This window comes from Dendropsophus ebraccatus, chromosome 5, assembly GCF_027789765.1.
Source record: "Dendropsophus ebraccatus isolate aDenEbr1 chromosome 5, aDenEbr1.pat, whole genome shotgun sequence".
Taxonomy (NCBI): domain Eukaryota; kingdom Metazoa; phylum Chordata; class Amphibia; order Anura; family Hylidae; genus Dendropsophus; species Dendropsophus ebraccatus.
In genome coordinates, this window is record NC_091458.1 from 92145817 (window position 1) to 92166110 (window position 20294).

At 39.1% G+C, this 20294-nt stretch overlaps 1 protein-coding gene across 2 annotated transcripts in view; it reads right to left on the bottom strand.

The window, feature by feature from the left end:
- Positions 1-20294, bottom strand: part of PCCA (propionyl-CoA carboxylase subunit alpha) — a 447530-nt gene that overhangs the window by 20377 nt on the left and 406859 nt on the right. The window contains exon 22 of one of the 2 annotated variants that reach the window (XM_069970720.1): positions 3237-3377. The exons of the other annotated variant lie outside the window; for it this stretch is intronic. Within the exon in view, the coding sequence (XP_069826821.1) occupies positions 3237-3377 (141 nt within the window). The remainder of the gene's footprint in view (positions 1-3236; positions 3378-20294) is intronic. 2 annotated transcript variants of the gene reach the window in all.

The window sequence follows — 20294 nt, forward strand, 5'->3', positions numbered from 1 at the left end:
CGAGCCATCAATTAATATAAAAGTTATACAAGTTGCATATCGTTTTAATCGTACCGACTTCAGGAACATACAGTATATAACGAGTCAGTTTTTCCATAGGACAAACATTGTAAGAACAAAGCCCTCCCAAAGAAAAAGAATTCTGTCGTTTTTTTTTCCAATTTCACTGCGCATATAATTTTCTTCTGGTTTCGCAGCATATTTTATGCAAAAATTTAGCCGGTCATTGCAAAGTACAATTAGTGACGCAAAAAATAAGGGCTTATGTGGGTCCGTAGGTGTAAAAATGCAACGCAAAAACGAAAACGCAAATACGAAAATTAGCCCGGTCCTTAAGTGGTTAAAGAAGCAGTGCCTTTTTTTGTGTCCTCCCCAGCAGCAGGCTGATATGTACACTTACTATTGATGATTTGTTTCCAGCGGCACAACCCCATACCTGTGGTAGGGCTCTTCTGACCCTTTTCTTTACTCATTAATTTTGAAGACTAGAAGTCAGGGTCTCCAATGCATCTCTATGAGAGCACCTGCATAGAGATGCTTTAAAGAGTCTGACTTCTGGCCGCCAGTTGGCCAGCAGCTAATCAGAAGAGGTCACGTGGGCATCAGCGGGACCCGAACGGTGCAGTCCACTGGAATGAGTAATAAGTATACATATCAGCCTTCAGCAGTGGAGGAAACAGTTTAAAAAAAAAGTTCACTGCTTCTTGGGAAAAAAAAAATTCCCCCAAAATTAAAAAAAAAAATGCAGAGTGGTCAGGTTTGGATGAACCCAATCATGCTTAAGGTCCGCTTAGCTCTAATATCATGTTTGCAGCATTTAGGTGTCATTACAATATAACATATACATTTGCATAAGCCTTATAAAACCATAGCTGATGGAGAGGTACTGTGTACACACTTGTGCCCTCATCATAGACAGTCTGTTGACCCTTGCACTAATGTCTCTTCTGCTTTTTCCCTAGATACAATAAAGACCTGTGACATGGTCACTATATCTATATGTAAAAATACCCATACCAATTGCTTCATGCCTAGAAACTTAGAATCTTCCTAGAAACAGCAAGAAGAAGAAATATCTGAAGGTTTCAAGAAACCCCCCCACTGCAACTTTCTTATAATAAAAACTTTGCACTGAATTGCTTCTGTTGAACAATGGTACAAAAGTATGACACGTTTTTTTATTCATGGTCACCATACATACACAAACAAACACACACACACACACACACACACACACACACACACACACACACACACACACACACACACACACATTCACCCTTCATTCCCAATCCAATGATTGGATGCACTGTACTTCTTCATTAAATCGATATTAAAGACCATGAACGACTTGGAGTCCACTGCCTTGAATATAATAACAATTCTAAAGCACTCTGTTCTTCTGCACTCAGGCATGCTGACTGTTTGAATCTCCCACTGTCTATAAGCAGAAAAAATGGGTTTCACACAATGTGTGATAAGGTGAATCAATTTTTTACAGTCTGCTTTCTAGTCCCTTCACAGGAAGTATACAGAAGCAAAAGTATTTAAATGTAACTTTGGGGGGGGGGGGGGGGGGTGTATCTAGTTGAGAACAATATGTGGGTTTTGGGGGAAAAATGAACATTTGAAGCTGTATGTCAGGTCCTAAGATACAAAGTCTATGAAATTAGGAGCATCTTGCATAAGTGGTTAAATTAAGCATCGCTATGCAAGTGAAAAACTGAGTAACATGGCTCCCTCAGAGTAAATCATTCATACTAAACTGAAAATTTATGGTACTCCAAAATGATTTGTGGGAATTCGTCTACAGTAGTATCTACTTTAAGAAACTATATAATAAAAGCAGAGAAAATGACACAAATGAAAGAAAGCCAAACATAACCTTTGCTGCATCTCTTGCCCAGCTATGCAGTATCTTTATCAAAGAGGGTTAAGGTTTTTATCCACTAGTCTCTTCAGTCAGAAATGCAAATTACAAAATATTTTCAGTAGACGCAATGTTTTTTCTTCTTACAGTTTCACCATTCCATAAAATAAACATAATTTAAAGTAAAAACTGGATATTTTTTTCCCATAACAATTTAAAATGTTTATGGTTTGGCCACAGGCAGTGTACAAAAACTGCACTGACTTCTTGTAGCCTGACCCTAAAACCTATATACACGTGTTAGCTTAAAATATATGATTTCACAATAGTAAACATAGGTAAGATTTCACAATTGTTCCAGAATAGTGGAAGGCTTGTCTTTTTTTAATTATAAATTACATATGTAGACTGAAATTGAACTTTCTTAGAGTGAATTGACTTTAGTATACTTGAACCTTATAACTTCTCCTGCTGATATTTTATCTGTGACCCAGAATACAAAACAGTGAGACAATAAAAAAGTGCAGATGTAAGAGGCCCACCTAGGCTGCTGTGAAAATTCTGAGCATTTCATATCCTTTGGTTCCTTACCCTTTTAGGATAGCTTTGTGTCTGTTCTGAGCATATCTGAATTCTCTCACTGTAAATAGCATGAATTCATCACCCTTCCCTTGAAGTACTTCCTCACATTTCCCGAGAGCCTCCCACCCTCTAGTTTCAGAAGGTGACCTCTCGCTTCCCTCCTGTACCTTGTTGAAACCTTTGATATATTTGAACTTTTTATTATTTTTAACATATCCTTTTCCCTTCACTGAAAAATGTCTTGGCTCCTTGGTGTATTTTGTCTCAGCATTTAATTAAAGGATTGACAATGTGAAACACTTTAAATGAAGAACAATATTATTCGCCATGCCTGGAATCTACCTCTTTTCTAATTACACAATTTTTCATATCCAAATTTATAATGAATATTTGTTCTGTAGCATTTCCATACACTTATGCCAGCACATGAAACAGAGATAAAGAGAAAAGGGAATATAAACCCACTTAAAATAAGAGGACTGATTCTAAAGCCTGTAGTCAATGGTATTATAATATGCACTAACTGTATGAAAGGTATGCCTAATGGAGGAATAAACTGGAATCATCCGCATGAGAGCAGTTTATAAACTGAATGCCTTGAATAGGTCTGGTCTTTCCAGTTAATTCTTCTCTTTCACAATTCAATACATATGCTGGATATATGATAGAAGGGTTTGTCTTAACAGAGCTTACATGTATTTTAATTGTGTTCTTTTTGTGGCTGAAACAAATAAGAGAAGTCTAAGTCTGTTTGGCATATAAATTATAAACCAGTGTCACTCACCATATCCCCCGGCTTAACAGAAACGGCCACCACACTCCCTGGCATTGGTGATCTTAGAATGCTACTGGTGTCCTCTTCAACCTTCTCTGGCATGTACTTGCTGAGCTCTGCTGCATCCTTGGTCAACACTTGTAATTTATACTTAAAAAAAAAAAATATATATATATCACCAGTTAGTTGATTTATACTATGAGATAACTTGTCATACATTATTGGATTACAAGTACTTACAGTGGTTTATGAATTATGTTTGCACATAAATATATATATATATATATATACACACACACACAGAATATATGAATATTTTTCATTCTCAATTGTGTAAATCAGTCCTCTGGAATGAAGGAATGGAAAGAGAGTATACACGTACTGCCATGATTCACATCAGACCATCAGTAGCTAAGCTCAATATATAATCATTGTGTACTTTGAGTACATAGAGTTACAATTTACATTAACTGCAACCAATCATAAGTAATGAAGATATTTAGTTTTTTGCATACAATCTAATATGTACATTTTAAATTATTTTTTTTATTTATTATAAAAAAATATGGAAAATTTATATTATGTCTATCTTTATAATAATATGAATACAAATTATTTGAGGAAATAAACTTTGAATATTCTAATTTGGTGTGCAGGTTTCTAGTATCTGAAGCTGGATATTCCAGTTTTAGTCCAGAGTGGGATAATAATGTTGTATGCAAGAAGATTCGTTTGTGGTTCTAACACAAGGACCACGCAGTGCACAAAGGGGGGAAAAATGAGATCCATGACCACAATCTATCTTACCACCAGTAGATGGCAGTAGGTCTCTTTGCGTAGCAAGACTTGCCGTGGAGAGCTTAATAGCGGTAAGCGATTTAAAGTCACACATTGTGTAGTTTGCACACGTCACACTGATTTCCATTTCTGTGGTGTTTAGGTATTTGAACACTGGTCAAGTATTGGAAAGGCTTTGTATCATAGGCTGAAGTAGTCTATGACTGTTGAAAGCAATATATTTTTTTTATCCTTCAGTTCTTCTTAATAATATCTACTAATTGGTAATAGTATAGGTAATTTTGTCATTTTAGGCATAGTCTTAGGTTAAAATTTACACCCATTTTCCATACACAGGAATGCTAGCAATGTGTATGGTCATTATATTACATAGCAGTCCACCATCAAGAGCAAGAAATGTGTAACAAAGCCTTACTAGTAATGGAATACATCCAATCAAAGCAATGACTGCTAATTTCCATTCTTTAATGAAATAAGCTTTACAATGTTATGGAAACGTTCTTGCATTTATTGCTCAGGCTTACATTTTCAATAGAAATATGGGTTAATCGCTAGTAAAGCTGTTAAGATTTGATAACGTGTTGCTTGTCCAATGCCCCTAATCCGACAGTCTGAATAATAACATCTTGCATGTATTTTCCCCCTCTTTTGAGTGTGTGTTTTGCAATCAAGAAATACAAGTGTCTGCCAGATTCTGAAGGATATGATCCTTAAGTAAAATTACAGTGCAAATAAAAGCTTTTTGCTACAATTAAAATTTGCCTGACTCATAAGTGGCAGGGAAATAAAGCAAGCCGAGTGCATTTTCCTGTCAATCTAATAAACATTCAATGCAGAGGGACTATTTATCAAAGATAAATTGTACTTAAAAGTCATTCATTAAACCTATGGGGGGGAATATAATTACACAAAATTGCACAGTTTCAGGATCTGCGGATGTCGCCTGAATCCTGCTTATGGTTTTTACATAATAAAATATCTAGAAAATGCAGGAATTTGTGGTCTGGAATCACAATGTAACATTACACTATCTGCTTTCTAGGAAGGGTGGTAAACAACACAATTGCTGGCCTTCAGGTTACATCACTGCCACATAAAGCTTTTTATATTGTTACAGGGTGAAATGCAAACTTGGTATTTTGTCCTTCTTGTACTTGTTCCTGTTCTTCTACATGTCGTAAGCAAAAAATGTAAATGATGAGAGAAAGCTACAAGTAAATTCAATGAGACTATGTGAATTCATATTCATTATAGGTCTGATTTTTATGTCCCACATTGGCTGATTTCCATAATATATTCTGGTCGCAAAATAGTATACAAACATATGGAAATATTACAAAATATCAGAACAAACAATGTTGGCTGGCAATCACTATTTCAGAACAGTAGGACATTAACTAAGTAAGCTTTCAATGGCAGTCAGCTGTCTACTATAGAGAGACACTTCACTTCACATTTTGGGATGTGGTTAAATGGTCTAACAGCATGGGTGTAAATATCAGACATATGACATAGATAGTATTAAGGTAACACAATAAGTCATTCATTGTAATTCTTTCTTTAAATCATTTAAAATAATTAAAAAAACATGAGGATATATAGGTATGTTTACATATGGCAGATCTGTAGCAGAATTTTTGTGAAATCTATTCATCCTTGGTTGAACTGGGTTGTTTCGGCAGCATTCGTGATTGTGACAAACCCCAAGCACATGTACATACACAACTATCAACAGAGAAATAGAATGAGGTGGCATACTAAATCTTATACTAGTGAGTAGCAATGTCATTTTGACTATATTATATCAGCAGAAGATTAAATATCTGGATTTACAAACAAATACATACACAAGATATAATATAGCTTTTATATTTTATAGCTATATAACTATGGCTACTATTTCAGATTTACAGTAGTTGTTCAGGACCTGACACCATGTCACTGTAATGCCTATAAAAGTTACCACCCTGCAGTCAATGAATACAGAGCAGGTCTGAATATGATCATTTACTGTTACACACATCTTTATTCACATTCCCACACAATGCTGCTACAATTGCTTTGAGAGCTAGTGTATTCCTAGCTACTGTTTGTAGTGCTCAATTGCTCTTGTTGTGACAGGCTGTAGTGAAGGGGAAACACTCCTCCTCTGGCATGGGAATTAAACTCTAGAGATGCTGCATACCAAAAGCTCTAAACTCAAAACCTACACGACACAAGGAAGGATCATTGCTCATCCACTTCAGCTTGTTTCTGTAAGAGACGGTGAGACGGTCATTTAAATACAAAGAGTGAATACAGAAGTGGGTATGAAGAGATACTTTAAAGGGAAAGTGTCATCTGGAAACGACCTACTGTTTAAATCAGTGCTCCTCAAACTGTGAGGCGGGCCTCACCAGTGAGGCGCCCCCTAGTTGTTGGTGAGGCTCAGCTGGGGAGTTTCACAGACCTTTCCCTGACTGCAACAATCTCTGGTTTAGGGACACTACTGACTTATTTTGTACTTATTTAGTGGTATACAGAGATTAGGAGACACAGGAAGGGTAGACTGAGCAATAGTTTTTTATATTTGCCTGGACTTCCACTACAGATGGTGAGGCCCCAGCATCCGCTTGCTTAGTCTGGTGAGGCCCAGGCATCATTTTATCTGTTGGGTGAGGCTCCATTAGAAAAAGTTTGAGAAGCAAAATCAAGCCTTTATGTTTGTGTCTCCTGTATTTCTATGGGACTTGTTGTAAAGCATATTTCTAAATGCTCTTAAAAGCTGCTGTAGCAAGGAGGCAGCCAACATAATAATAAAAAATTGCAATAAAAAAAATAAACATTACAGAAAAGAGCCAGAACAGAAAAGCATCTGGCTCTAATCAGATTTTTAAAAAATCTATTGATGACCTATTTAGGCCGCATTCACACGTTCCGTGTTCCGCATGGCACAGACACTCTGGGCAATGCCTCATTGACTCGAACACTGCAGATTAAAAGAAAATTCTTCAACCCAACCAAGACACTGGGTGCATTTTAAAAGACATGACTAGGAAGGACTTACTTTCATACTTTCATCAAATGGACGGTATCAGCGATTTTGAGGGGGTCTTTGGTGGTTACAGTATCGCTTTTAGGATTTTATGTCTTTCTAAAGACATAACCTGTCACCCCTGGACAGCCGCCAAACCCACCCTACCCTCTGGATACTGCACCCACCTGCCCCATACTTACCCCACCCTGCCATTCCTGCCGCGAAGATACAGCCGCCCACTAATCTGTGCACTTAATATGCAAATAAGCGCAGATGAGTCTAACATCCATAGGATATCACTGCCATTTCCCATTGACTTCAATGGAGCACAATATAATATTGGAAATATGGCCATATTTTAAGATGTGAACAAGACCTTAAATTGTTCAATGGCTATGCTCTGGTTTCTATTCAGATTGTATAACTGAGTTTTTACTAAAGATTTCCGTGGAAAGGAGAAAAAATTTTTTTCCTGTATTTTTAAATCCATATTTTACTTACATATTGCAAATAATTATTGTTAAAAAATGTTAAGCAAATAACAGATGTGCAATTTCCTGATCATCATTGTTTTCTCACTGGTAGTCTAGTCATCTGTACTTTATCATTATTCTGCCCTTGTTACAATAGAAATGGGCTCTCCACATATGCTAGCAGGTGTAAATCATGATGAATAAGACACTGGAGGAGGCCACGCCTTCTCTGTCTTGCCGTGCCCCTGCCTACTCCAGGGAAAAGCCACACATTGTTTTCACTTTTTTCCCTGTGGTGCACTGGGAATAATGGGGGAGATTTATCAAACATGATGTAAAGTGAAACTGGCTGAGTTGCCCCTAGCAACCAATCAGATTCCACCTTTCATTTTCCAAATAGTCTGTGAGAAATGAAAGATGGAATCTGCTTGGTTGCTAGGGGCAACTGAGCCAGTTTCACTTTACGCCATTTTTGATAAATCTCCCCCAATATTTCTAAATAACCCCCCCCCCCCCCCAATCAGCAAAAAAAAGTGTTTTTGGAGTAGGATAAGGGATCCTAAAAAGGTGTAGAATGTGAAACTGAATCCTGTATTTTTCCTCCACTTACTATTTAGATGGATTATGTGCTGCCTTAATATGTTATTAAGAGTAGATAATCTCCTACAGCTTGTCACTGAAAGCTACATAAATTGCATGTGAGGAAATTTCCTTTAAAAACTTTAATTATGTCTCTTAAAAACCTCTGTTGCCATTATAGAAACAGTTTAATGTATAGATGTCATCAACTTGTGCACATTCTATCACTATTTGTGTCTTTCTCTGTATAATGCTGAAATAAGTATGGTTTGTAATCCCTTCACATGGAGAGGACTAAACATACTGATCGCTTATGTAAAATATAAGAACCTTACAGGGGGCTGATGTCACTTCTGTTGTATGAGTCATTTAGAACACGTTCATGTAAGAACATTTAATGGTCAGTGTGGGTAAACACATCTGGATATGAGGATCACATCATGCGTGAAATTTTCTCTGGCTAAAACTGAAAGCTGTGTATTATGTGAGATGATGTGTTCCTTCACCTCTATAACACCACGTGACATTTGGTCTTGTATTAATACACTGACAGAAGTTCTTGCTTTTAAGTTTTTTTTATACATGCATATTCTACATCTATAGTCCATTATCACAAACAGGGTTTGATCTGCACAGCAAGAAAAATGAACACTACTTTGAAAAAAAAACAGCTGCAAAAAAATGAGCTGCCTTCATATTTGGCATATACATAAGAGACCTAACGACCTGGAAACAGAATAGTATGAAGAAGGAGCCTTGACCCCTTCCCCTATCAGTCAGTACATTTACATCCTGATCCGGGAGGGGGGTTCAGAGAGGGGTCACGCGGCTACCCCACTGTAAACCGCCGCAATCCCGGGTGCTATGTGTAGCCCGGGACTGCAGCTATTAGCGGGCATGATCAGATCCCCGTGCCTGCTTATAATACATTTAAATGCAGCTCTCAAAACTGACAGCTGCATTTAAATGTATTGTTTCCCCCTTTCCCTGGTGTCTAAGGGGGATCTCCCCCCCCCCCCCCCCCGTGATGTGATCGCAGAGGGGAGATCCCTTCTCCTTACAGAGCCGGCAATCGGTGTGTCTGGTCTGCTGCAGACCAGAGTAATACAGCAGTGATCTGATCGATCATTGCTGTATTAATTATACTGCAGTGATCTCTATGATCTCTAGTGTTTTTATTATTAAAAAATCCCCTCCCCTAATAAAAGTTTGAATCACCCCTTTTTCCCATTTTATAAATAAACATACAGTAAATAAATAAACATGTTTGGTATCGCCACATGCGTGATCACCCAAACTATTAAATTATTACATTCCGGATCTTGCATAGTAAACGACAAAAGATTAAAAACACGCCAAAATGCCAAATTTTTGTAATAAAAAGGGATCAAATAGTCGCATATACGCCAGTAAGGTGCCAATAGAAAGTACATAATATGGCGCAAAAAAAAAAATGACACCTCATACAACCCCATAAACCAAAGGATAACAGCATTATAAGGCTGGGAATAGAGCAATTTTAAACACACTTAGGTTTATTTTAAAGGTTTACATTTTTTAAAAGCTGTCAGTTAAAATAAAAGTCACATAAATTACATATCGTTGTAATCGTACCAACTTGAGGAACATATAGAACATGTAACTTTTACTATACACCAAATGGCGTAAACACAAAACCCCCCAAAATGAAAACAAATTCCTTTTTTTTTTTTTCTATTTCACTGCACGTATTTTTTTTTTGTTTCACAGCGTAAAATTAAGTCTACAATTGTAAAGTACAATTAGTGGCGCAAAAAATAAAGGCTTATGTGGGTCTGTAGGTGAAAAAATACAAGTGCTATTAGGCCCCGTCCCTTTGCCTTCTTTTCAGGTGATAACAGTCTGTCATTTATTGGCAAAAATGACCATTCATGGTTGAATTTCTATATATCTCTTCCCAAAATGTCATCTTCACACTCCTACAAAACACCAGTCACTGTGCCATTTTCAACATTATGTCCTCCCTATTTCTAAAACTCTAACTAAAACGGAGCTTCTTGTATTTCCTTCCTCTGCCAACCACCTTCCACCTGACATGTCCATCTCTTTGGTACAACCATAACCTCTACACAGCAAGCTCGCTGCCTTGGGGTATTGTTTGACTGATCTGTCTTTCATTTCCCCACATTCAAACCCTTTCATTTTATTATCACCTGCATATAAAGAAACCCATCTCATCTCTAAAATCTATCCCTTCCTTACTGTTGAATTGGCTAAAATTCTTATTGTCACTCTATTTCATTCTCATCTTGACTACTTACTGATTGGCCTTCCCTTCTCTAAACTCTCCCCTCTCCAGTCTACTGTTAATGCAGCAGCCAGGCTCATCTCCCTGTCCATTGGCTAGACTGATGCCCCTCCCCCACCACCACACTGGCTCCCTATTAGGGTAGCTTCACATGTACCATCAGCATCAAACCTGCACCATCAGATCTACTGCGGATCCGCAGCAGATTTGGCAGTGGAGATTTGATGCTGTGTTCATCAATTTAGTCAAATCTGCTGCGGATCTGCAGCAGAAAATCCGCTGCGATACGCTACATGTGAAGCTACCCTAAAGCACAGAATACAACTCCTCCAGCTCACCCACAAAGCTCTACACAATGCTGCACCTCCCTATATCTCCTCCCTCATCTGTCTACCACCCTACCCTTGCTTTACGCTCTGCTTATGACCTACGCCTAACACCCTCCTTAATTGGCACTTCCCATCTCCAGGACCAAGCTACATGTGTTCTATGGAATGCATTACCTAAGAATGTCAGACTCACCCCCAATACCCAAAGCTTTAAAAGTGCCCTCCAAACTCATCTTTTCAAGTTGGCTTATCAAGTTCCCTAATTTGGTTGACCCCCCCTCCCTACACACAACACTCACAAGCCAAGTACTAAGACCTGTAGAATGCTGGAGAGGGCCCTCATTCCTCACGTTTGACCTCATAGTTACATTTGTATTTCTGATTTTGTCTATATATGTACCCCCAGAATTGTAAAGTGCTGTGGAACATGTTGGCACTATCTAAATAAATAACTGTGATTAACGATGGCTTTGCTTGAAAAGATCCACTGTGCAGACCTGCGGTGAGAATGGCAATTTATAAAAACTAGGAAAGCAGCCAAGAATGGGGAGACCCTAGGACAGGGCGAGTTTCTGCCCGACATCGAGAAGATTTGCTATTTTAAATTAAGTATAGCAATTTTCTTTACAACCAGCTACCATGCAACATGGATACCAATAGTTAACCTCAAACAGCACCACTCTTGCCTTCAGTCTTGGTGTGGTTTTACAGTTTCATTGAAGTGAATGGAGCTTAATTGTTATACCACACGCAGCAGGAGCACAGGGGTGTTGCTGTTTTAGCAAGAAAGTATCTGTGCTTTGTCTAATCCTGAATAATTCAAATGTATAGTAGTATCCTTCAAGATGTTCTGATCATTTTCTAAAAAAGCAGCAATGGATTAGTCTGCATTCCATGCTTATATTCATTCAACAAGTAAATTCTAATATATTCTAAGGATACAAAAAGTATATTAAACAGGTGCTAAAATAAATTATTATAGATGCCATACAGCCAAATCTGATTACTAAAGACTTTCTTAAAAAAAAAAAAAGAAAACAATACTCCACATGGAATTCCATCTGTTTTGGTCAGTGTGAAAGGGCCCTTAAAGTTGCTTGTTATGTTAAGACAATTCAATTCCAAAAACAAATTTATTCCATTTAAACTTATCCTAAAGTCATCCAGAGATTTGGTTCTGTGCACTAGTTATAGAGGCACATTCATCACATACAGTAGGACATTTGATCATACAGTAACAGGAACCAACACATTTAAGTTCTTAAGATCCTAGTTTTTAGACTCTCAGTGGGTTCTATGACACTTTGACCGACTTAGAACACACCAGACCAAGCAGTAGTATTCAACAGGCGCTAACCAAAACGCAATAATGGTTATTACGTTTTGGTCATTGCCTGTTGGATCCTGCTACTTGGTGTGGTGTGTTCTGGATCACTTCTATTTGGGGAATTGAAGAAGGCTGAGCTGCGGCTGCATTGGATCACACTTTTAACACTGGGTATGTGCTTCTCAGTATTGTGCCTGGACTGCACAACCCTGTCCGGTAAGCAGCGTTAATTGTTTAAAGCACTGTAATTCTGTCAGCATCTCTGCACTATGGAGTGCTTTTTTTGTTTTGTACTCTGAATGACTTGTCATAAATGTTATTTATGAGAAACCAACTTTAGGGGTTGTCCTATGATAAAAACTCATAGAAGAATGATAGGGGTTTTTAAACTCCGGAAACAGAATTGCAAAATAAAACATTATTTTATCCCAAATGTCAAAGAACACTGCTGTATCATGTAAAGTATAAAAGCAAGGAAACCACTGCAAACAGAGGGACCCATACATTTCCTAACCACTTAAATGTATCTCTTGATAAAAAAAAAAAAGACAAGAGTGATAATGTCTGGTAGATAACACATAGAGCACCTCTCATCAGCAGCTATATGGTAGCAAGAAAACAGAACACCACAAATTAGTCATTTTCGTTATCAGCAGCAACATCAGTCCCTTGAAAGCTGACATGCAGAGAGAACAGATTGCTACACCATGTTAGCCCTCAGTAACAGCACAAACCAGAAAAGACTAATGCAAGATAACAAAAGCACCTAAGGTGTTCCAGGGCCACCACACAATGCAATTAAAGATTTAAATGCTTCATAGTTTTACATATTTAGCACTGAAGGTCATGTCGAGCTTCGGAAAAAAAGTGCCTGGGGTAAAACCAGCACAAGATGCAGCCTTCTGCTCTAGTAGACAAGTTGAATAGCCTAAGCAATAAACACATCCACACAAAAACATTTAACATGAAAGCTTGTAGACGTCCTTCTCTTGGAATAACAAGCAAGATGAAGAAGGTAAATGAGCAGATAGCTGTTGGGAAGCAGTGAGAGCCGCACGGCGGTGTACATCTGCACTCACTAGACTAGTCTGTTAGCATAATGCTTTGACAACTCCATCAGCACAGTCTCAAGGTAGCTGTCAATCAGGATGCATCATTTAATTCAACAGTACTCAGAGGATTTTCCCCTGCAACCCACATGACAGCACATCTACAGCTCTATTTATATCCAGAAGCCAGTTGTGTTTGCAGTGCTGCTGTAATTATAGCAAAGGACAGAAAAAAAACATGCAACAGGTAGCAATGTTATCTGGATTGTGATTTTCTTTGCCATGATGCCGTGCAATGTGCGATCTCACTTCACAGTCATGACAAATGACAAAAGTGCTATTAGTCACCCCCTCAACATCCGCCTATGTTCAGACAGCACTTCATTTGCAGCTATCTATAATTAGATTAATGGTGTAGTGCAGTACAAAGCGGGTCCACTTCACATCAGATAGCATATGAATTAGGACAAACACTTATTTCAATTCCAGGCAGAGAAAGCAGTGACTAGGGTATTTAGCATACCCTTTATGGAGGAATGAGATGTTAATTGTGTACCATTACCACTAAACTGCTTGCTTGTTGTATAAATCACTGTGCTAATTGATGCAGAGATAGAAATGTAGCCACAGGCAAGAAAGCAATGGAATGAGAGAGCTGGAGATGGTGGATAAAGGATTATCGAATGAAACCAGATGGAGATGAGGCTCTTTTGAAACCTTTGCATTCTGCCCAAAAGCTGCACTTCTGAAAAGTACAGAAAAACTGTTGTACTGAGTGTGGAGGACAAGAAAAGAAATGGCATGGCACTTTAGATCTGAAATACCCTTGTACAGAGGAGAGAAAAAAAAAGCGAGACCTGACATGTATGCTGATTGTGTAGAAGAAATGAATGTGCAGCTTCCCTATTACAATAATGCAATTTAATAGAGCTAAACCACAGAATTCTTTGTAAACTTTATAACCATCAAATCCACTTGTTAGTGGGGGTTTTTAGCAGAAATTCTTAAAATACTTGGCATTTTGGGAAGTAGGCACTTAACCATAACTAATGTTTAAGAATAGAAAATGGCAGCATCTTGAACAGGAGGCTCTATAATACTGGTCTGGATGAAAAGGCAGTACAGGAACCAAAGTACTAAACGGAAATAACATTTATACTGTTCAGTCAGTACATGAACACATTCTTAGAAGTAGCATGGCAAGTGTTGACAGCAGATTACTGCACTGGGAACCTGAGAACATAATAACAGCTACACAACTAACATATCTTGACACACAATTGAGTAAAAGGAAAAATTGAAATGCTTTAATGATCCCTAAGTGGGCATCAGCAAAAACATAAAGGAAGCACTTAAGCATTGTTCACCAAAGACACAAGTGCCCTTTCCTGTTGATCACACTTTTATGTTGAGTGATGGAACATTTGTACAGTAATTTCAGCTAGTGAAATCTCACTGGTATCACTTAATAAAACGTAATATATTAAACAGTACAGTTTCTGTAATTTATTATTGACTCTTTCATAGACATGCAAAATACAAACGTTCACAAAATTAGATGAATGAGCAAAGATTTATGAGATGACACAACAGCATTTCTTTTAGACTTGCCCACAAGGAAATGTTATACTATTCAATGTGATGATCGAAAACAGTTTTTCATCAGGCACCTACTTGGTTGAAAACACAGAAAAGGGTACAAATCTTTTTAATATGATTTTTCTCCATTGGTTCCACTTCTGGTTTTAGAAATATAGAAAATTGGTGGAAAAAAAGTTTTCACTTAGTTTGCCCTTTCAGTATTTCTTTTCTTATTATCTTAGGACAGATATGTGCATTTATGCCAGCATGTTTAAATTCAGTTTTTGTAGATTTATCTACCCAATTTACTGGAAGTGTTCCAAGCATCTACTACTCTTTCAGTAAAGTAATATTTTCTCACGTTGCCTTTGATCTTTCCCCCAACTATAATATAATGGGGCAGATTGAAAACTTGAAAGAAATTCAGTTGATGGATACTGAGTGGAAAAAGGCAGACCTCCAGAACTTTTCTATATTTAAGTAACATTATTATTTAATAAGGCTAAGGGTCAGCTGATTAAAAATGATATATTTTACTTAGAATGACAATACAAATCACTAAATAACATTTACTACACCTAAAATTCATTCTTTAATAAATCTCAACAGTAACCTATTTGCTTGTGGATTTAAGCAATTCCCTGCCAGCAAAATGATTTCTTCTTTCATCAGTGTGTTGTGTGAATTTTCCCTGATCTGCTTCACAGAGTTAATGGACCCAGGTCATTTGAGAGACCCACAGACTCTATCATGAGTGTTTGATTGACTTCATTGATGACAGAATTACTGACACCTGTAAGTCTCTGGAGGAATGACAGTAACATGCTCCCACAATCAACATATCTTGTAACCACAGTATGGGCATCAAGCGAAGCAACAGTAGAATGCAAATGACAGCAGGGCTCATTGAATTTAAAATGTGGGCTAATTTCAATGCCTGGCTGCATTGAAGAAACTTGATGCTTGATTGCTTTCACTTAACCCTTAGTAGCATTTCTCTATACTTCTGTAATGTGACGAAAGAAAGGGATGAAGGTCATACTGTCCCATGAGTCAGAAGAGTCGTGGAAGTTCAGCATTTCGAGATCTGGACAACACAGTAATGAGGCATTCAGATAATCCTTTTTAGAAGCCAAGTTTATGGCTTTGCTGAAGCTCTGCCTCTAACTGGACAATCAAAGGGACCAATGCAAACAAAAGAAGAATGAGTAACACCTCTCAAATGTGCTGCTATTTGTCAGGAAGGAAAATCCAAGGCATGGAAGAAAAGAAAGCCTGTGTTCCAGCCCCACTCCATATCATTAATCACTCTCTAGGCCTTTAAGAACTAGCCCATTACAGCTAAGAGCTAAAGGCTAACGCTCTCGTCACTTGCATGTCAGCAGTGCCAGTGTTAACAAGGGAAAATATATGGCTTGTGGTATTCTGCTTCAGTCCCCCATGACTTTGCTGCCTTTAATTGAAAAAGGCAGTTAAACACAAGGTAAATCATTCAGTTAGCTGAGCTGTTTAATAACATATAATTGATAATGTCAATATGTCACTTAGATGTAATGCATCACTGTCACCACTTTTTAAGAAAGTCAACAACATGCGGTTAAAAATGGATTTTTATACTTGTCATCTGATCTAAATCCTATGTGATTAACATAGCCCCAATGCTTCCAGTGGTGCTGCTCTGTTAACCTTCAGATTAATTATTTCTTCACTTGCAATACATAATACCTAGCAGGTATAAAATGCATAAAAAAAGCTGAAAAACTAATCATCTGAAAAAATTGTAATAATTACAACACTGGAAGGTATTGAAATTAGGAAATTTATTCTCTCAAATAAATAAATATATATATATATATATATACATACATACATACATACACACACACATACTAGAAAATGTACCCGGCGCTGCCCGGGTATAAAGTGTCAGTGTGTTAATTAGATTTGTTCCAAGGTCGCCCAGGAGGTAAATCTATGTCCTTGTTTTTTTTGTTTTTTTTTTGTTTAAAGGGAAATTGCCAGGAGCTATATATATATCCCTATATACCCCGACAGTTCTGCACTGTTTATGTAAATTGTAACTTGTGCACATTAGAAAAAAAACTAAAAACTTTAAACATCCTAAATACCTAATAGCCAAACTGAGATGTCATGTGATCAGACTGTAAACAGAGCCTGGTTATATACAACATTGGCAGTTTTATATACAGAGCTTGGTTATATACAACATTGGCAGTGTTATATACAGCCTTGTTATATAAAACATTGGCAGTGTTATATACAGCCTGGTTATGTACAACATTGGTAGTGTAATGCTGAGCCTGGCTATATACAACATTGACAGTGTTAGTAGAGATCATGTATACTTGTAGTATATAGCTGGTGGAAGTCATGTATACCTGTAGTGTATAGATTGGGGGTCCTGTATACCTGTAGTATATAGTTGGTGGAGGCCCTGTATACCTGTAGTATATAGTTGGTGGAGGCCCTGTATACCTGTAGTATATAGTTCTGGGGTCCTGTATACCTGTAGTGTAAAGTTTGGGGGGTCCCCCCTGCCGACTTCAGACTATAAGTAAAGTGTGTGTGTGTGTGTGTGTGTGAAAAACCTGCAGCTTATAATAAGTGCATAGACAATCCTGCATCATCATAATCTGGCCCTCTTAGGCACCTTTCATCCTTGGTGAGGACAACACAGAAGAGGTTTCAAAGCTTCTAATACTGTAACCCCCCCCCTTGCAGGTACTCCTATACTGTATATACTCCCTGTCTGCAGGTAGCCCCCAAATTATATACACTCCCCCCGCGGGTAGCCCCCATACTCTATAGACCCCCCCCTTTCAGGCAGTCCCTATACTGTATACACTCCACCCCCGCAGGTAGCCCCCATACTGTATACACTTCACCCCCGCAGGTTGTCCCCATACTGTATACACTCCCCCCTGCAGGTAGCCCTCATACTGTATACACTCCCCCCTTGCAGGTAGCCCCTATACTGTATACACTCCCCCTGCAGGTATCCCCTCATACTGTATACACTGCTCCCCTTGCAGATAGCCCCCATGCTGTATACACTCCCCTCTGCATGTAGCCCCCATGCTGTACAAACTCCCCTCTGCATGTAGCCCCCATGCTGTATATACTCCCCCCTGAAGGTAGCCCCCATGCTGTATACACTCCCCCCTGCAGGTAGTCCCCATGCTGTATATACTTCCAGCAAAGTTCAAAAGTGTCAGCTCACCCACTCCTTCACTGATATACTCGAATCCACCTTCGGCTATGTGCTGCGACATCCAATAGAAAGGAAAAACGATCCAGCTCAATTCAGTAAAACCAGTACTTGCGCTTTATTGGAATTCTTTAAAAGTCAGGACATAATACACCATCGTGCTACACATTTCTAGACTCTGCTGACATGTTTCGGACGCATGCGCCCTTGTTCACAGACCCCTTGTTCTTTCCGGACGCAGAGCTCTGATGCGGGCGCATCAGCACGCGCCCGCATCAGAGCTTCCCATAGCACACAGTGAAGCAAGTGGCTGGAGCAGCTCGCTTCACTGTGTGAACTGACAGGACATTCTGCGGCCGGAATTCACTGAAAACACGACACTGAGGACTGAGGTTACTGCTACACTACTTATGTCTTCTCCTCCTCCTCTATATTACACAGGATATCTTTATATTACACTACTGCTGAAATAAAAGCATCCAGAATCCAGGAAGAGAATAGCACAGATATCCCCCCACACAATGGACTCTTCTAGCTCAGAAACAAACTGCCAAATAGTGGCTGACAACTTTTCCCTTACCACCCTTATGTAATAGAGCCAGTAATCTATTAGAATGTTGCTCTTAAAAAATATATTGATGAGCAAAACTTATAAAATTCATATCAAAACTCAATTCTAAATTGTTTAAAGATTTTTTTAAAGCTGGAGTCGGTACATTTTTTTCCCGACTCCAACTCCTACTCCAGCCAAAACTAGCTCCGACTCAGACTCCACAGCCCTGCCTAGCACAGTCCAAACTATGCCCCCATTTCCTACCCAATAGCCATGCAATGTTTCTGGGATTAACGGACACTTTCGAATGCTGTGGAAACACAGCCTAATGTTTGGGTATACACACGCACTGATCAGCCTAAACATTAAGAGGAGGTAAAATAAACACTCTGTCAAGGGGGCATCTGTAAAGGGGTAGGATACGTTAAACGGCAAATGAGCGGTCAGTTCTTGTCAATAACAGTTAATGTTTTGGCAGGCAGAAAAATGGGAAACACACCGATCCTAGTGACCTTTGACAAATGAGAAATTCTAGGCTCATTTATACATTTGGGGAGCAAAGGCTTGCCTGCCTGATCCAGCCCCACAGTTCAGTTATTATTTCAAACTTCTAGGAAACTTAATGTTAGTTATAATTTGACGGTGTCAGAACACACAATCTATCACAGCTTGCTGCATACAGTTGAGACAAGGAACTTACGCACACTATATAAAAAGACACATATACATGGTTTTGTCACTATCTGATATGAAATCAGAATAAACCTTTCACATTTTATGTCAGGTAGGACTACAAAAACTATTTACAGTATATTTGCCGCATGCCAGAATAAATATGAGAGAACTTATTAAGACATTTTTTATTACTTGTTGCAAAGTCAAATGTTTACATACACTAAGATGTGACAGCCCATATAATGATGTTATGCAACATCTCAGGACATCAGCCAGGAAGTTAAAGGGCCCAAATAGGTATTCCAAATGAACAATGACACGAAGCATACTGCCAAACTGGTTAGAAAGTTGCTTAACCCCTTAGTGACCGCCAATACAGCTTTTTACGGGGGGTCACTAAGGGTCCTTATTCTGCTGCCATCAGCTTTTTACGGCGATGGCAGAGAATAAGGCTGCGGGGCCGGGACGGCCCCCACCCCATCCCCCCAGCTACCGGAGGTAGCTGAGGGGTTGGGGCAGTGTGTGGGGTCCGTCCCGCCCCCCCCCCCCCCCCCCCCCCTAACCGACGATCGCCGCTATTAACGTTATAGCGGCGGCCTCGGTTAAGGGGATTACCGGTGCCACCGCCTTTCATCTCCCCCCGCCGTGAATCGGCGGGGGGAGATGAAATAAGTGTCCCCGAGACCTCATATCAGCCTCCCCTAGTAGGGCGATCACTAACCCCCCTCCCCCGGCAGCCATCTTGTCTGTTCATAGCGATGGAAAAGTTAAAATGAATGAAAACCCCATGCTCTCCGCCACCGGAGGAAGCGGAGAGCATGGGGCAGTGATCGTGGACCCCTCTGTGGGGTCCCGGTACAGGCGATCAGCGGTATATACTATATACCACTGATCGCTTGTGCCACGTGCATCCCGGCACTTTTTATCCCCTGTCACCATGAATGATTGGTGACAGGGGATAAAAAGTGATGTTCCCCCCCCCCCCCAAGTCGCCCCCCACCCCCCCTGTCACCCTCGTCTCCCAGTCACCCCCCCACATGCGCACTTCACAACCAGCCAACTCTGAAAATTTTAAGTGACAGAGACCAATTTGGTCTCTGTCACTGAACTATGATTACTGTGATATCACAGTAATCATAGTAATACAGTGAAAATGAATGTATAAAGTACA